The sequence below is a fragment of the Chiloscyllium plagiosum genome, chromosome 19, assembly GCF_004010195.1.
Source record: "Chiloscyllium plagiosum isolate BGI_BamShark_2017 chromosome 19, ASM401019v2, whole genome shotgun sequence".
Classification (NCBI taxonomy): domain Eukaryota; kingdom Metazoa; phylum Chordata; class Chondrichthyes; order Orectolobiformes; family Hemiscylliidae; genus Chiloscyllium; species Chiloscyllium plagiosum.
The window spans coordinates 56,269,962-56,288,264 of NC_057728.1; the positions used below are offsets into that span (position 1 = coordinate 56,269,962).

The following is an 18,303-nucleotide window of genomic DNA, read 5'->3' on the forward strand; positions in this document are numbered from 1 at the left end:
GACTTCAGCACGGCATTTGATAAGGTTCCCCATGGTAGGTTCATTCAGAAGGTCAGGAGGAATGGGATGCAGGGGAACTTAGCTGTCTGGATACACAATTGGCTGGCCAACAGAAGGCAACGAGTGGTAGTAGAAGGAAAATATTCTGCCTGGAGGTCTGTGGTGAGTGGTGTTCCACAGGGCTCTGTCCTTGGGCCTCTACTGTTTGTAATTTTTATTAATGACTTGGATGAGGGGATTGAAGGATGGGTCAGCAAGTTTGCAGACGACACAAAGGTTGGAGGTGTCGTTGACAGCATACAGGGCTGTTGTAGACTACAGCGGGACATTGATAGGATGCAGAGATGGGCTGAGAGGTGGCAGAAGGAGTTCAACCTGGATAAATGCGAGGTGATGCATTTTGGAAGGTCGAATTTGAAAGCTGAGTACAGAATTAAGGATAGGATTCTTGGCAGTGTGGAGGAACAGAGAGATCTTGGTGTGCAGGTACATAGATCCCTTAAAATGGCCACCCAAGTGGACAGGGTTGTTAAGAAGGCATATGGTGTTTTGGCTTTGAGTTTAAGAGTCGTGAGATCTTGTTGCAGTTCTATAAAACTTTGGTTCGACCGCACTTGGAATACTGCGTCCAGTTCTGGTCGCCCTATTATAGGAAAGATGTGGATGCTTTGGAGAGGGTTCAGAGGAGGTTCACCAGGATGCTGCCTGGACTGGAGGGCTTATCTTATGAAGTGAGGTTGACTGAGCTCGACTTTTTTCATTGGAGAAAAGGAGGAGGAGAGGGGACCTAATTGAGGTATACAAGATAATGAGAGGCATAGATAGAGTCGATAGCCAGAGACTATTTCCCAGGGCAGTTATGACTAACACGAGGGGTCATAGTTTTAAGCTAGTTGGAGCAAAGTATAGAGGGGATGTCAGAGGCGGGTTCTTTACACAGAGAGTTGAGAGAGCATGGAATGCGTTGCCAGCAGCAGTTGTGGAAGCAAGGTCATTAGGGACATTTAAGAGACTACTGGACATGCATATGGTCACAGAAATTTGAGGGTGCATACATGAGGATCAGTGGTTGGCACAACATCATGGGCTGAAGGGCCTGTTCTGTGCTGTACTGTTCTATGTTCTATGTAAAGTATTGTTTTGTGCGTAACCACACAAATTATACCTTACATAAGTACATCAGTACATCAGGGTAATGGGGCAGCACGGTGGCTAATGGTTAGCACTGCTGCCTCACACTGCCAGGGACCCGGGTTCCATTCCAGCCTCGGGCAACTGTCTGTGTGGAGTTTGCACATTCTCCCTGGGTCTGCGTGGGTTTCCTCCCTCAATCCAAAGATGTGCAGGTTAGGTGAATTGGCCATGGGAAACTACCTATAGTGTTCAGGGATGTGTAGGTCACATGCATTAGTCAGGGATGAATGTAGAGTAATGGGTTAGGGTGGGATGCTTTTTGGAGGGTCGGTGTAGACTTGGTGGACCGAAGGGCCTGTTCCACACTGTAGGGATTCTAATTCTAGAATAGAATGCAGAATATAGTATTATAGCTACAGAGAAAGACCAACTCTGATACATGAGAGGTCTGTTCGTAAGTCTGATAACAGCAGGAAAGAGGCTGTTCTTGAATCTGTTGGTAGATTCAGCAATAACACAAGAAAATTACATCAATACTTTAAAACTTACAGGGCAATGGAGAAGGTGTAGCACCCCAGGCACAATGGACCGAATGGCCCTACTCTGTTGTGTGCTGGGATATAGGCCCAACCTGCTCAACCTGTCCTTGTAAAATAACCCCTTCATCCTAGGAATCCTGAGTGAATTGCTTCCAAAGTGATTGCATCCCTCATTTCAGGTGACCAAAAGCATCCAGAGTCCTCCTGATGCTCTGTACTACTGGAGTGTAACATTCCTATTTCACCACTCTATTTCCCTTGCAACAAATGCAAACATTCCATTTGTCTTCCTGATCGCTTGCTGCATCAGCACACCAACGTCTTGTGATTTATGTTCTCGGAATCTTAGATCCCTTGACTCAGACTCAAAGAAAAGATATGTGGTCAAAGAGTCATACGGCATGGAAACAGACCCTTTGGTCCAGCTTGTCTATGCCAATCATGTTTCCACTAAACTAGTCCCACTTGCCTGCATTTAGCCCATATCCCTCTAAACCTTTCCTATTCATGTACCTATCCAAATGTCTTTTCAATGTTGTAACTATACCTGCATATACCACTTCCTCTGGCGGTTCATTCCACACATGAACCACCCTCTGTGTAAAACATTTGTTGCTCAGGTCCATTTTAAATCTTTCTCTTCTCACCTTAAAAAAATGTCCCCTCGGTTTGAACTCCTCCACCCTAGGGAAAAGACCTTTGCTATTCAGAATGTACTGGATTCAATGTCTTATTTGTTGTCATTCAAGTTACATTTAATTCCATTGAAGAGAAGAGTACGGTCTCCACGTAGATTATGTGCTGCATCTTTAAGAGTAGTTAGTTTTCTCAACCAACTAATTAGCCATTGGCCAAAAATGAGCTGACATGAATAAACTTGGTGAAGCCAAGGATACTTGTCATTCATTCAAACATCTTCTGCTGTCTCCTGCAATTTTGCCATTGAAGTCAAATCAGCACCGCCAGCATTGGCTGTTGTTCTGATTCAGAAGGTTGTAGGCTCAAAACCCATCCAGAGATTTCAGCACTGGCTGAATGAACAGAGTGCTGCAATGTCAGATATGTATGACATTAAATTCAGACGCCAATTGACCTCTCTGGTGGACGAGAAAGAACCTATTTGGAAGAAGTGCAGGTTAGTTCTGTCCAGTCACAATATGTACCTTTCAAACAACATAACTAAAACAGACAGCCTGATAATTTCTGACAGCTTTTTGCTTCATCTTGCTTGGCACAAACTGCCCCATTATGAAACAGTGACTACCGTTCAGCAATAGCTTAATAAAACAGAGAGTTCTTGTGGTGCAGTCGTAGAGTCCCTACCTCTGAGCTAGGAATTCCAAGTACAAGACCGTCCAGCTCTAGAGGTGGGAACAGGTTGATTCAGTATTGATGTAATTTTCTTGTGTTACTACTTAATTTACCAACAGAGTCATCAACTGCAGTTTAGAAAGAGATATTTAAGGGCCCTCCTGCGGTACAGTGGTATTGTCCTTACATCTCAACGAGGTGGCTAGGGTTCAATTCCCACTGTTCTAGAGGTGTGTAATAACATCGCTGAACAGGCTGATTAGAAAAATAGGTGAATGTGAGGACGGAAGATGCTGGAGATCAGAGTCGATTAGAAAAATAAGCTAATTAATAGCAAATAACTGCAGATGCTTGAAAACTGAAATTGCTGGAAAAACTCAGCACATCTGGCAGCATCCGCGGAGGAAGAAAACAGAGTCGAGAGTGATGAAGGGCTTATGCCCGAAACGTCGATTCTCCTGCTCCTCGGATGCTGCCTGACCCGCTGTGCTTTTCCAGCACCACACTTTTGACTCTGACTCTCCAGCATCTGCAGTCCTCACTTTCTCCTACAAAGAAAACAGTTAATGTTCCAGGTGAGCCTACGTCTTGAGAAGTCTCTCCAGCAAACTGGTTTTGCTTCAGGAATATTTAATTAATTCAAACAGGAGTTAAATATTTTGAAAATTTCCAAATCTTTCTTCATCGGGACTTGCACCTCAATCAATGTAATGCACAAGGAAATGTAATGCAAATATCAACGGTTTAGTACCTTTTATAGAAAGTGTGAGCACTGCTTAACTGTCCACATGCTTTTCTGTATCTGTGGACTCCAAAAGAAATCTGCTAGACACAGTGATGATTAATAAGGCTTGGTAAAAATATTTACATATTTTAATGTGTCATAGGAAAAGAATCACTTACTGAGATAAATAAATCATAGATCTGCTTGTTGGGTTCTCATTCAATTAGAGAACAAGTGAAAATAAAACAAGCATTCCACCATAAAATGGTGCGCAGCAGTTACGCCTATAATTTATTATCATTTACTTCCAGCTAAGCAGCCTAGCAGTGACCTTACTTTTTCATTTTAAAAGCATAAGACAGACGCTCCTGCACAGAGCAGAACGAGTGGGCCCTTCCCTGGAAATCTACAGTCCAGTTCTAGAGTCAGGTTACGTTTTCATGCTCTGATTCAGGCATCAAATCGGGTGGTTTGTGGGCTGGATATGTATACACGCACCGAATCCGCCATTTAGAAAATCTGCAATCAGTGTCACATGGCATTTGCAGCATTAAAGCAGGCCATTTGGCTTAGGTTCCACACTCTTTCTAACCTTCCTCATCTAAACCGGTGGCACAGTGGTTAGCACTGCTGCCTCACAGCGCCAGAGACCCGGGTTCAATTCCCGCCTCGGGCGACTGACTGTGTGTAGTTTGCACATTCTCCCTGTGGGTTTCCTCCGGGTGCTCCAGTTTCCTCCCACGGTCCAAAGATGTGCAGGTGAGGTGAATTGGCCACGCTAAATTGTCCGTAATGTTAGGTAAGGGGTAAATGTAGGGGTATGGGTGGTTTGCGCTTCGGTGGGTCGGTGTGGACTTGTTGGGCCGAAAGGCCTGTTTCCACACTGTAAAGTAATCTAATCTAAACCCATCAGCTGGTTCTCATGTTTATTTCAGTTCCCCATCACGTTGTTCCAGCAAATTATCTGGACTTCTTGTGGTTGATAAGTTTCACTTTCTAACCACTCTGTAGGTAAAGAATATTTTCCTGAATTCCTGACTGGGTTTATTCTCCTGAATTTATGACAGCCAGGTTCTTGTCCCCTGACAAGTATAAGCATATTGCCCATCTCAGCACTACAGAATGCTTTCATTATCTTTTAAAGAGTTCAATCAGGTCTTTTAGGCAAATGTAGGTTAGTTAAAAAGAGAGACCACAAGTTTTCAATGTAAGGTCCCCTCTACACTGGGGAAACAGGACGCCAACTTGCAGATCGTTTCAGAGAACATCTCTGGAAATACCGCACCAACCAACCCCACTGCCCTGTGGCTGAACATCCTTCCCACTTCACCAAGGACAGGCAGTTCCTGGGCCTCCTCCATCGCCAAACCCGAACCACCCAATGCCTGGAGGAAGAACGCCTCATCTTCTGCTTCATCTTACCACACGAGATTAATGTGGATTTCACCAGTTTCCTCGTTTTCCCTCTCCCGACCTAATCCCAGAACCAACCCTCTAACTCAGCACCCCCCCTCTTGAATGGTCCCACCTGTCCATCTTCCTTCTCACCTATCTACTCCATCCTCCTCTCTGACCTATCACTTTCACCCCCACCTTTATCGAGCTATCACATTCCCAGCTACCTACCCCCCAGCCCCAAGCCCCTCCATTTATCTCTCAGCCCCCTAGGCCCACAAACCTCATTTCTGATGAAAGGCTTATGCCTGAAATGTCGAATCTCCTGCTCCTCGGATGCTGCCTGACCATCTGTGCCTTTCCAACACCACATTCTCGACTCTGATCTCCAGCATCTGCAGTCCTTACTTTCTCCTTCAGTTCAACCAGTCTATGCGGACCATAATCCCAAACTAAACTAGTCCCACCCACCTGCATTTGGCCCAAATCCCTCCAAACATTTCTTATTCATTACTTATCCAAACACCTTTTAAACATGGTAATTGTATCTGTATCCACTACTTCCTCTAGAAGTTCTTTCCACACATGAACCGCTCTGTGTAAAAAGGTTGCCCCTCATGTCTTGTTAAAACCTTCCTCCTCTCACCTTACAACAGGAGGGGTTGTTAAGGATAATGACGTTTATGTGACGTAAATGGACTTCCAAACGTTTCTGTTAACGTGCTGCACAAAATTAGAGCTTGCATAATAAAAAGGGCAGCAGCATGTATATATAAATATTAACAGATAGCAAAGAGCAGAGAATGGTTGTTTTTCCAGACTGGATGAAAGTTTATAATAGAGCAACTAAGGGATCAGTGTTAGGATTTTTGCTGCAAGTTAGACATAGTAATGATCTGGACAGTGTATACAGGAAACAACTTCAACATTCATATGAGATGTAAGGTATGTAAGTTTTTTTATATTTTGTGGTATCGATGGTAGCCATCATGTGGAGGCGCTGGTGTTGGACTGGGGTGAACAAGGTCAGAAGTCACACGACACCAGGTTATAATCCAAGACTTCACCTGACCAAGGGGCAGCACTCAGAAAGCTTGTGATTTCAAATAAACCTGGTGGGACTATAACCTGGTGTCGTGTGACTTCTGAGCTGGCATATATCAATATTAGATTTTGAATAGTGCATGTGGGATTTTGTGTGAGAGAAGAGATTCAATATTAACTGGCAAGCATTTCTGTGGTCATGGTGACTTAAGAGAATAAGTATTAGAGAGACGGTTCTTGGTTGGAGTTTTGTTTACATTGTTTAAATTGTGTGGTCATAAAACTCTCCCAATGATGTGCATGAGGCTTCACTTAGAAGATTATGGAATGATGTTCTACCCTTAGGGTAAACACCCAGGGCTGGAAGAAAGCATTTTTAAATTGGACTACTTTGTAAAATGTTTGGTTGAAGCTGGATGTGACAAACAGATGCTCCTAAAGAAGGAAGATAGTTTTGAACTGCTAAGAACTGCACATCAGTGTAAAGAGTTTAATTTTAATGTTCCAGACTAGGAGTGTTTGCTTAAAACTCTGAAGAGATTATTTGAAGCTGAAAACGTTTAAACTCAGTTGTTTGAAGACACAAGGAAGATGCTATCATATGGAGTTGAAACGACAATTAATGTGGATGTGATAGAGAAAGGAATTTTCTCTGGTGAGTACAATAAAAGGGTCCTGTTTGGATTAATGAGATGGCATTTTAACATGTGTTCAAAATTTTTAAACTTGTATCATGTGTAACTAGTTTGGTTTATTCTATTTATCTTCATTTCTTCTATCGAGTTATAGAGTTGTACAGCACAGAAACAAACTTCAGTCCAACTCATCCATGTTGACCAGATATCTGAAATTAATCACAGTCCCATTTGCCAGTGTTTGGCCCACAACCCTTGAAACTGTTCCTGAACATATACCCATCCAGGTGTCTTTTGAATGTTATAATTGTACCAGCCTCCACCACTTCCTCTGGCAGTTCAATCATTGTGAACCTTCGATTTAACAGCTCTAAAACATGATTTCAACAAGCACAGGAATTGTCTTTCCAAACCAAATGAGGAGCAAGTCCATTTCTTCTTTCATCCATTGGAATAACACTTGGGAAGAAAACTGGGAGAGTGAGGCTTTAATAAGGCATATGTGTTGTTAGAGTCAGAACATGCGGCGCTGGAAAAGCACAGCCGGTCAGGCAGCATCTGAGGAGAGTCGACATTTCGAGCATAAGCCCTTCATCACCTGCTCCTATTCACCTGCCCCTCTGATGCTGCCTGACTGGCTGTGCTTTTCCAGCACCACACTTTTTGACTCTGATCTCTAGCATCTGCAGTGCTCACTTTCTCCCATGTGTGTTGTTAGGCCAGTTCCTGGTTTTGAAAAAGGATGATGAATTGCTTAAAGATTAGTTGAAAGACATCTGTGGGGCCAACACCAAACAAGCTGAACAGTGTGCCACCTGTTCACAAGAATGGTGCAATGCCTTCCTGTAGTTAACAATTTTTATTGAAGTGTGCATCAACCTAGCTTAAATAAGTGCTGCAGATTAATGTCAATTTTTCCATACTTGCCCTAAATATATGTGAACCTTATCTTAATGTGAATTTCACAATATAAAATCTAGTTTAAAATAATTGTTTTATGGTCTAATTGATTTTACATGTAACATTAATCCTCTGATACAGTCTACAATAAATGGTTATGGTCAAACTTAAAACAATTACAGAATTTTGTGGAATAAACTTCCGATTTAATGTTGAAACCAGATTTGCAACATTGCGTGCTTGTGTTTCAGTGAAAAACCACCACATTAAAACCAAATAAAAAGCAAAACATGATCCGTGCAGCCAGATTTCACTCTGGTATCTGACTATTCAGTAATCACATTAGCTGGGATCACAACATGTCGATTATACAGATTCGAGAAGTACTGTGAACTATGAGGAGGATACTGTAGAATTTCAAAATAGCCCCGTCATGTTGGTGGAATGGGCAACCAAGTGGCATGTGCAGTTTAATGCACAGAAGTGTGAACTAAAATTTGATAGAACGAATGTGGAGAGACAACATAAGTTAAAGGGTGCACTTCAAAAGGGGGTGCAGAAACTAAGAGACTTGGGTATATATGTGTGCAGGTCATTGAAGGAGGCAATATAAGTTGATATAGGTGGTATAACCCTAGCCTTTATTAACAGGGACGCAGAGAACAAAAGTTAGGCGGTTGTAATAATTCCGTATAAAATTCAACCTCGACTAGAGTACTGCATCCAATATTGGACACCATACATTAAAATGACGTGGAAATATTAGAGAGAATATAACAGAAAATTCATAAGAGTGGTCCCAGGGATGAAGATGGATAGATTGGAGATGTTGGAACTCATCTCCTTGGAGAAAAGAAAATTGAAAGGAGGTTTGAGAGATATTGAAGACAGATCCCACTGATTGAGAATCAGAGGTGAGGTGGTTTAAGCTATATCAAAAAAAAAGCAATGATAACATGAGGAAAACAAAAATGAAATACTGCAAGTGGTTAGGATCTGGACTGCACTGCCTGAGGGAATGGCAGAGGCAGGATCAATCAACACAATCAAGAAGGAATCAGATTGCTATGTGAAAAGGAAGGGTTATGTGGAAAAGACAGAGCAGTGATTCGAGATGAATTGATCCTTCACAGAGCCAGCTAACACAATGGGCTGAATAGTCTCTCATTCTGCGCTACAACAATTCAATGACTGTCTACCTCTTCAAAATTAAAAATCACACAACACAAAGTTACAGTCCAACAGGTTTATTTGGAAGTACTAGCTTTCAAACCATCACTAGTTACCTGAAGGAGCAGCGCTCTGAAAGCTCGTACTTCCAAATAAACTTGTTGAACTATTACCTGGTGTTGTGTGATTTTTAATTTTGTCCACCCCAGTCCAACACCAGCTCCTCCAAATCATATTCTGTCCTAGTAAGTTGGTCCTCAGTCTGTTCAATCTTTCCTGATTGATAGATCCAGAATCAGCCTTGTAAGTCATAGAATCATAGAGATGTACAGCATGCAAATAACTTCAGTCCAACTCATCCATGCTGACCAGATATCTTAACCTAATCTAGTCCCATTTGCCACATTTGACTCTACTTTCAAGGAACTATGACCTGCACTCCAAGATATCTTTGCTGAGCAACACTCCCCAGGACCTTACCATTAAGTTTATAAGTCCTGCTCTGATTTGCTTTTCCAAAGTTACCTCACATTTATCTAAATTAAACTCCATCTGCCACTCCTCAGCCCGCTGGCCAATCTGATCAAGATCCCGTTGTAATCTGAGGTAACCTTCCTTGCTGTCCACTACACCTCCAATTTTGGTGTCATCTGCAAACTTACTGACTATATCTCCTATGCTCACATCCAAATCATTTACATAAATGATGAAAAGTAGTGGACGCAGCACCGATTCTTGTAGCACTCCACTGGTCACAGACCTCCAGTCTGAAAAACAACCCTCCACCACCCTCTGTCTTCTCTGCTGCCTGCATAGGCTCTTTGTAACGTGGAGAGATACTTTGATATGTTGTAGGTAACCGACTGATTCACTGAACAGGAAAGTCAATCATTTCAGTAAGTGAAATGCAGGCTAAAAATTAAGCCAAACTATTAAAACTTGGACATGAGCTGATTTTCCAACAATTTTGGTGTCAGAAAAAGAAACGCATGGTTGATGGAGGAAGTGAGCACATTTCTGACACATGGTACTAGACTCTCCAAAATTGTTTAGATCGGTTTTGAGTTCCTTCATCCCATGATTGGAAGCCACATCTTCAAATCCCTTGGCTTGAATCTTTAGAAATCCCTTCCTAAAACCTCTTCTCTTGAATTCTCTTACACCTTTGAAAGCATTCCATTGAAACTGCTGCTTAGACTAAGCTTCTGGTCCCTGTGCCAGTCGGTCCTTTGACTCAGTGTTAACTTTTGTCTAATGACATGAAATGTCTTGAAACACTTCACTGTGTTATAAGTTGCTACATAAATGCAAGCTGTTGTCCTTGTAAACAAGGGTGCTAAATTCATCTATTTGCTATTGCAAGACAGGTGTTAACTCATTGCAAATAAATTAACACTCGCATTCAAATAAAGCAAGCAACTTCAGCACAAACGAAATAAGCAGGAAAAAAAACTTGAATCATTTTTATTTTCCTGAAACAAGGACCAGAATTGCAATTGAAAGGAATGACATGCACATCACTGAGAAATCTCAACACCCACAGGCACCTTGCGTGAAAACTTTCCAAATAAAGTTTTCTAATGCACACAAATAATTTAAGGCAATTTAATATCTCACAAGGGATTGTGAGCGTGCACAGCATAAGACTGTGGAGCCTTTTATACAGAATATGCCCGAGTGATAAAAGGTTATTTTAAAAGGTGTCCTGAAATATGACACTGAAGAACTCTGATGCTATTTATAGACTGCTGCAGCTTCAAGAATAATTAATGAATTTGATATTTCTGAAGACAGAAATGCTGGAGAAGCTTTTTTTGTCCTGCACTCATCAGGACAAAAGCAAGAATGCCAAATTCTCCAATAATCACAATAATTTATGCCACTGGAGAAAATGGGAGTGCTGACTGGTTAACATGCTGACTATGTTAGATTGACACAGTTCTGGACATGGCCAGAAGAGCTTTTTGCTTTATACCACCATCAGATTAGCTGTATTTTTTTGTAATTTATGTAATTGCTAGTAAGGCCAGCAATGTTACTTAGTCTGAGTTACCTTGGAGAAGGTGGTGTTGATGTTCAGTCGAGATGTTGCATTGATTGGAAGTGAACTCAAAGAAATGCAACAGCTCTTTAACACCACAGCAAAATGGCTAGACTTAGACAGGGAGCCCGGCCATGGGATTATACATTAGCTTATTGAAGCTGCTCCTGATACTTGCCCAACACTACCATGCAGTCCCCTTCCAGCCAGTGTGTCCACCTTGCCCCTCTCTGTGACTGAGCCACTGCACCAGCCGCTGGAAACAGAAGATCCTGTGACACACACTGAAGGAAAAACAGGAGATCTCTTCCTCAGTGACCTGGCCAATATCCCTCCTTTAACCAGCGACATCATGAATAGACTGTGTGAGTGTATGGTACGCAAATGACTGTGTACTGCAAAAGGAACTTTGAATGGTCTACATCTTACAAAACCTGCACCACATTCACAGAACCACCGTGGAGCACTATGTTTGGACCTAAACAGTGAAACTTTATTTGTGGGCGGCACGGTGGCACAGTGGTTAGCACTGCTGCCTCACAGCGCCAGAGACCCGGGTTCAATTCCCGGCTCAGGCGACTGACTGTGTGGAGTTTGCACATTCTCCCCGTGTCTGTGTGGGTTTCCTCTGGGTGCTCCGGTTTCCTCCCACACTCCAAAAATGTGCAGATTAGGTGAATTGGCCACGCTAAATTGTCTGTAGTGTTAGGTGCAGGGGTAAATGTAGGGGAATGGGTCTGGGTGGATTGCGCTTCGGTGGGTCGGTGTGGACTTGTTGGGCCGAAGGGCCTGTTTCCACACTGTAAAGTAATCTAATCTAATCCACTCTGGCCAAGGAGTGCATCACTTGAAATACAGCAACAACCACACTTCAAAAAAGTCATAAAGCGCATTAGGATACACCTTAGATTCTCAAAGGCACTATATAAATGCATGCCTTCATTTCTCTTCGCTAAGTTGTTTTATGAGTTAGAGGATAAGGAGCCACATGAGTGGGATACCATACGTAAGCTGTAATAGTCATCATGAGCAGTTATTCAGTCCCCCAGACTGACCTTTGCCCACTCCCTTGTCTGTCCAACTGGTTTCCTCTCTCTTTGGGCTCTATCTCCACCTATTGATTACTCCTCCCCGGTTCCCTCTACTCCAACTTCTGCGCAAATACCAATCTATTCCGAGCTACAATCAGTTCTGAAGAGGGGTGACTGGACCTGCAATATTAACCCTGATTTCTCTCCACAGATGCTGCTAGACCTGCTGAGTTTCCCCAGGAATTTCTGATTTTGCTGGAGCATGAGATACCAGCTGCCCACCCGTGGAACAAATCCATGGGGCATGTTCCTGCCTCTAAAACAGCAAACCTGTTAGGAATTAGAAGACATCAGAAAGAATCAACAAATATTTAATTTTTAAAAATTAGATTAACCTCATGAAAATGAATCATTCATACACTAATTAAAAATAGAAATCCCCTAAATCCTCCCTTGCCCATTCTTTGTAGTTATCAATTAAGTTAAGATTAATGCCACGTAAATTATGCATTCCAAATGAGGCATTTTGCTTCAGAATATACCAAAACAAGGTTTGAATATTTGAGTCATAACTAGCATCTTTGATAACAATTAAAATTTTACTGATACATTCAAATTGCCGCTTAAAATAAGCTTAATTAGAAAATACTTCTACCAACACAGTCTAAGTCTAATCCTTTAGCACAGATCTGTTTAAGACTGTGTACTCAACCGAAAGAATTATAATTCTGGAAAAATTTACTTGTCAAGCTTAGTTTTTAGCTTTAAGTTGATTAGACAGATTCGCATTTAAAATTGAAATGCTGCAGTAAGTACCAGCGAAACTTAGCTAAAGGTCTCGAGTGGATTAATGTTAAAAGCAAAGATTGGAGCTTGGAGATTGATTTTGAGAACTGAACATTCATCCAATAAGGCTTGTAAAATGTGCAATCAACATAATCGAACCGCTGAGCCACCATAAATCAGGGTGACGTCCAAAAGATAAACTTGGATTTATTCATTCTGCTGTCTCTGAGGTATAAACGAGATCACATCACACATAACAGATGGTTTTGAGGATGAAGTCACATTTGACAGTAGTGTTGGTTTTGTATTAAAACCACAGTTGGGACTGTGGAGCAAGGGCCACAAAAGCTGCTCTGGTAAAGAGAACTGCACTGAAGGTTGCCTTCCCACTCTGGGCATGCCCCCTGCCCGGTGATTCTGGACTAGTGCAGAGTCAGTGGTCATGATTGGCGGACTGCTGGCCACACCGAAACTGTAACTACAGTACATGACCCTGAGGTTTTCTGAACAGTGTGAGACTATGGATACGACACACTGACTGGAAACCTAGCAACGCTCTCTAGGAGAGGCAGACATCACCATCAGATATAGCTCCATGACAAAAGATATAAAAGACAGTGAATTAGATCATTACAGTGACAACAAATTACAGTTTTTCCACAAGTAAGGTTGGAGTCTTATCAAGCAAAGTATTACAAGACAAAACCACAGAGATATTAGGTCAGATGACCAATAGGTTGGTTAAAAATTTAGGTTTTAAAGCAGTGTCTGAAAGAGGAGGAGGGGGAGAGAGAGAGAGAGAGAGAGAGCGAGAGCGAGTGAGAGAGAGGAGAGAGAGAGAGAGAGAGAGAGAGAGAGAGAGCGAGAGAGAGAGCGCGAGCGAGAGCGAGCGCAGTATAGAGAGAGGCAAAAGGCAAACACACAGACATTCCCGGTGCTTCAAATGGATGTAACTAAAGTCTTGTCAAGTAAGAGATGTCTTTGGTTTGTTTGAATAGAGTCAAACTCCAATGTTTGTTTGTCTCCTTGATACGTTACTGTACAGAACTAAACTGTGTTTGTGACTATGTATATACATAAAGATATTTTTACGATTAAGTATATTTTGAAATTAGAGAGCAAGGGCGAGAGAGAGAGAGAGAGATCAAAAGGTGTAGAGAGTTGGAGGGGCATAGGGAGGGTATTCTAGAACCGAATCCCTGCCACAAATAATAGAAAAATTAAAATCAAGGATGCTCAGATTTGGAGTGACACAAAAAAAAACTGCTGGATTCCAAAGTAGACAGCCAGGAGGCCAGGCATCAGGAGGTGGAGAAGTTGATGTTTCAGGTGTAACCTTTCTTCGGGACTGGGACTTATCTTGCTTCAGATAAAATTAAAATCAAGGATGCTCAGATTTGGAGTGACACAAAAAAAACTGCTGGATTCCAAAGTAGACAGCCAGGAGGCCAGGCATCAGGAGGTGGAGAAGTCGATGTTTCAGGTGTAACCTTTCTTCGGGACTGGGACTTATCTTGCTTCAGATAAAGGGGATGGCCGGCGCAGGGTGGGGGTGAGGTGGAGATAGGTGAAGACAGGCAGAGGGTACAATCTGGTTGGTCAATGGGAGGAAGGAATCTGGTTGGTGGCAGGGAGGTTATTTGAAATTGGAGAACTCAATGTTGAGTCCTCCGGGCTGCAGGCTGCCCAGGGGGAAGATAAAGTGTTGTTCCTCCAGTAGGTGCAATGGTTTGTTTTGGCAATGGAGGAGGTCAAGGATGGTCACATTGGGAAGGGAGTGTTTGGGGTAATTGAAATGGGCGGCGATTGGGAGGTCCGGTCAGCCCCTGCGGGCCCTGCTCGGTGAGCCATTTCCTAAGTTTACGTTCAGTCTCCCCAATATAGAGAAGACCACATCGGGAGCACCTGATGCACAAAACTAGGTGTGAGGAGAGGCAGGTGAACCTTTGTCTCACCTGGAAGGACTGTTTGGGGCCCTGGATAGAGGTGAGGGGGGTGATGTACTACACGTTTTGCATCTTTTCTGGTTGCAGGGGAAGGTACCTGCGGGTTCGGTGGTGGGGATGGTGTGAACCAAGGAGTGAGCGATCCTTGCGGAAGGCAGAGAGGGGTGGGAAGGGGAAGATGTTCTTGGTGATGGGATCTAGTTGGAGTTGGCGGAAATGTTTAAGGACGATGTGTTGGATGCGGAGACTGGTGGATGAGGACAAGGGGGACTCTGTCTTTATTGTGTTGGGAGAGGGTGGGGGTTTAGAGCAGTGGAATGGGAAAAGGAGGTGGTGGGGCGGAGGGCTCTCTGGATAACAGAGGGAGGAAAAGCGCGTTGCTCAAAATAGGTGGTCATCTGGGATACTTGGGAGTGGAATGTCTCCTCATCTGAGCAGACGCGGCGGAGGCAGAGGAATTGGGAGAATGGGATGGATTTCTTGCAGGATACTGGGTGGGAGGAGGTGTAGTTCAGGTGGTTATGGGAGTCTGTAAGATTGTAGTAGACGTCCGTCTGGAGACTGTGGCCGGAGATGGAAATGGAGAGGTCAAGAAAGGGGAAGAAGGTGTCCAAGCCGGACCAAGTGAATTTGAGGGTGGGGTGGAAGTTGTGGGTGAAGTCAATGAACTATTCCAGTTCAGCCTGGATGCAGGATGCTGCACCGATGCAGTCATCGATATAACGGCAGAAGAGTTGGAGCACAGTGCCTGTGTGGGTGCTGAAGAGAGACTGTTCGATATAGCTAACAAAGAGGAGGCATGACTGGGGCCCATCCGAGGACCCATGGCCACCCCCTGGATTTGAAGGAAATGGGAGGAATTAAAGGAAAGGGGTCCTCGGAGGGAGGTTGGGAGTTTTAGTCGAAGGAGAAGGTATGAAGGCAGCAGGTAGAACCGGGCAGTGTGGGGCTGGGAGACTATGAGATTGGAGGCAGTGGAGGGGAGATCACCGGGGACAATTGGAGTGGCAGAGATCTTGGAGGATTGAAGGGGATTTCAAAGAAAGGGAAGAGTGAGGACATGGATGGGGTTTGAAAACAAGAATGAGAATTTTAAAATCGAGACCACATTTGGCAGAGAGTTAATGGAGGTCATTGAGTGCAGAGGTGATTGGTGAACAGGACGTGAGTGTGTTCAGGAACAGACAGCAGAGTCTCAGATGACCTTGAGTTTCTGAACGATAGAACGTGGGAGTGCAGTCGGGAGTGTACTGCAGTTGTCAAGCCTCGAGGCACAGATGAGGATTCAAACAGCGGATGAGCTAAGAGCTTCACAGCGTACTAAACATATTGCAGAAAGAAAGTGAAGGTGACAGACAGGAGCACTTAAATGAAGAGCTACCTTTGCTAATCCAGGGTGGTTTTCACTTCCACTTGCCCCTCAGCTGTATTTTCCTGAACTAAAGCCACTTGCTGATCACTCATTGCTGGCAATATTCTGTCAGCTCAAAGTGGGCAGAATCGCACGTCTGTTTGCCCCCTCTCACCAATCCATCTCGCACAGCAAGAGAACACGCAAGACAATGAAAACAACACACTCAGTTCTGTCGAGGCAGCTTTGTTGGCGGAATGTTCCTTACCGTGTACAGTTCATTGAGAACCTTCATTAAGTCCTCGTGCAGCTGGAATCCGATCTCCTTGCTCTGTAATAAAGATAAACCCATTTTTCAGTCAATTGGTGAACACACACACGTCACTTCACATTAAGCAAAACATTAAGTCTGAAGTTCATTCCCTGTTGCCTCACCAATGAAAAGCTAAACTCAAAACACTTCAACAAAAGAAAGCTTCTTTAAAAAATGTATTTTAAAGATGAGCTGCTTCATCATGCAATCACGTTAGAATGTATTTAATTGACACAACGAAAGTACAATATGATTAGAATTTATCAGATTAACATAAATCATTAGCATATGCCCAGTAATAGCCAATTTGACAATACTTTATAAGTTCTGTGGAAATGCAATATTTCTATCGAGACAGCAACTATTGAAGCTGAAGGTATGAAGCAAATTTGAAAAAAAAACACCATCCACTCTAAATAATTGAAAGATTCTATTAAATCAGGAGTAATCATTCACCTCATTGATGTGGAGCTACATGGACAGTACAAGAGCTGTACAAGGTTGAGAAAGGCACCCTCTCAAGGGTAGCAAACACTGACCTTGCCAGTAATACTCCCAACCAGTAATTACTGTTCTTAAAAGAAATGCACTGGCAAACATTACAACTGGTTGAAAGACAGAGTTGATATTGCAGCAAAAGGAAACCAAGTGGTGTCCCTTATCTGTGTCAGGGCTCACTCTGCGATTGGGCATTCTGGTCTCACCCCATTTCTCCATTGGTTCGCACCCTTTAAAGAGGCGATGGTGTCAACATTGCTTGGAAACACAAGTGGGAAAGGTAAATACTATTCTGCAATAAAGGAGAATGTTGCTTAAAAATACACAACCCAGTTGACAGATTCTCAAGGCACTATTATCAAAGGTCAGTTCTCCCAAGGACTTCTGACCTATGGTTTCCCCTCAACTGTCACCACTAAAACAGGGGATATGGTCGTTACTACTGTGGGATCTTGCTGTGCATAAACCCATTTCCACATATCTCACAATGACATAGTGACTACTCTTCAAAAAGTGCCTCCTGGCTGTAAGACACATTGGAATGTCAAGCAGGGTAGCCTATAAATTAAATAAATACCATTCTTTAAAGGGATAAACTTGCAAGGATATTTTGACCCATGCGTTCCCTGGTGCCTTTGGGAATGCAACAGGCTTATCACCATTCCCCAGACATTGTGCATCTTTAAAGGAAAAGACCAAAGCGGTTTGTGCGAAGCTGGGGTGCGAAGCTGGTCACTCAAAATCTTTTTGAGTGACAAGATAGAGCAGGGGCTCTCGACTAGATATCACACCCCTCCCCCAAGTAATAACCAAAGAACACACTGGGCGGCACGGTGGCTCAGTGGTTAGCACTGCTACCTCATAGCACCAGGGATCCAGGTTCGATTCCAGCCTCGGGCGACTGTCTGTGTGGAGTTTGCACGTTCTCCCCACGTTTGCTCTGGTTTCCTCCCACTATCCAAAGATGTGCAGGTTAGGAGCATGTTAAATTGCCTGCAGTGTTCAGGGATGTGTAGGTTAGGAGCATTAGTCAGGGGCAAATGTAGGGAGAATGGGTCTAGGTAGGATACTCTTCAGAGGGGCGGTGTGGTCTGATTGGGCTGAAGGGCCTGTTTCCACACTGTAATGAATCTGATCTGGAACCAAATGCAACTTGCAGCCATTATTAACTGCTTACGGTTCAGAATAAATGTCGCCATTAATAGGAGTGAGTTTGCCTTCCCGATTAAAGTCACAGAATGATGGAGATGATTAATTCTGTCATGTATTTTGAAATGTCTTGACTACACAAAACGTATGTGAAATGGCAGTCACGGCATTTCTATCTCAACGTGAATTCAATGGACGACAACTGAGTGACCAATCTGTACAGAGGAGGGCGATGTAAGTACTGGCTGTGAAGGTGTCAATCATTTGATGTTGTTTCCTAAAATCTACCTCTGCCTCATGGTGATATTACGTTAAGTGTGGCTGTAGAGTAAGATA

General features: G+C 43.2%; 1 protein-coding gene across 4 annotated transcripts in view; it reads right to left on the reverse strand.

The window, feature by feature from the left end:
- Positions 1-18,303, reverse strand: part of LOC122559849 (SLIT-ROBO Rho GTPase-activating protein 1-like) — a 300,957-nt gene that overhangs the window by 96,052 nt on the left and 186,602 nt on the right. For all 4 annotated transcript variants that reach the window (XM_043709964.1, XM_043709965.1, XM_043709962.1 and 1 more), the window contains exon 4: positions 16,276-16,338. In XM_043709964.1, coding sequence (XP_043565899.1) covers positions 16,276-16,338 — 63 coding nt within the window. The remainder of the gene's footprint in view (positions 1-16,275; positions 16,339-18,303) is intronic.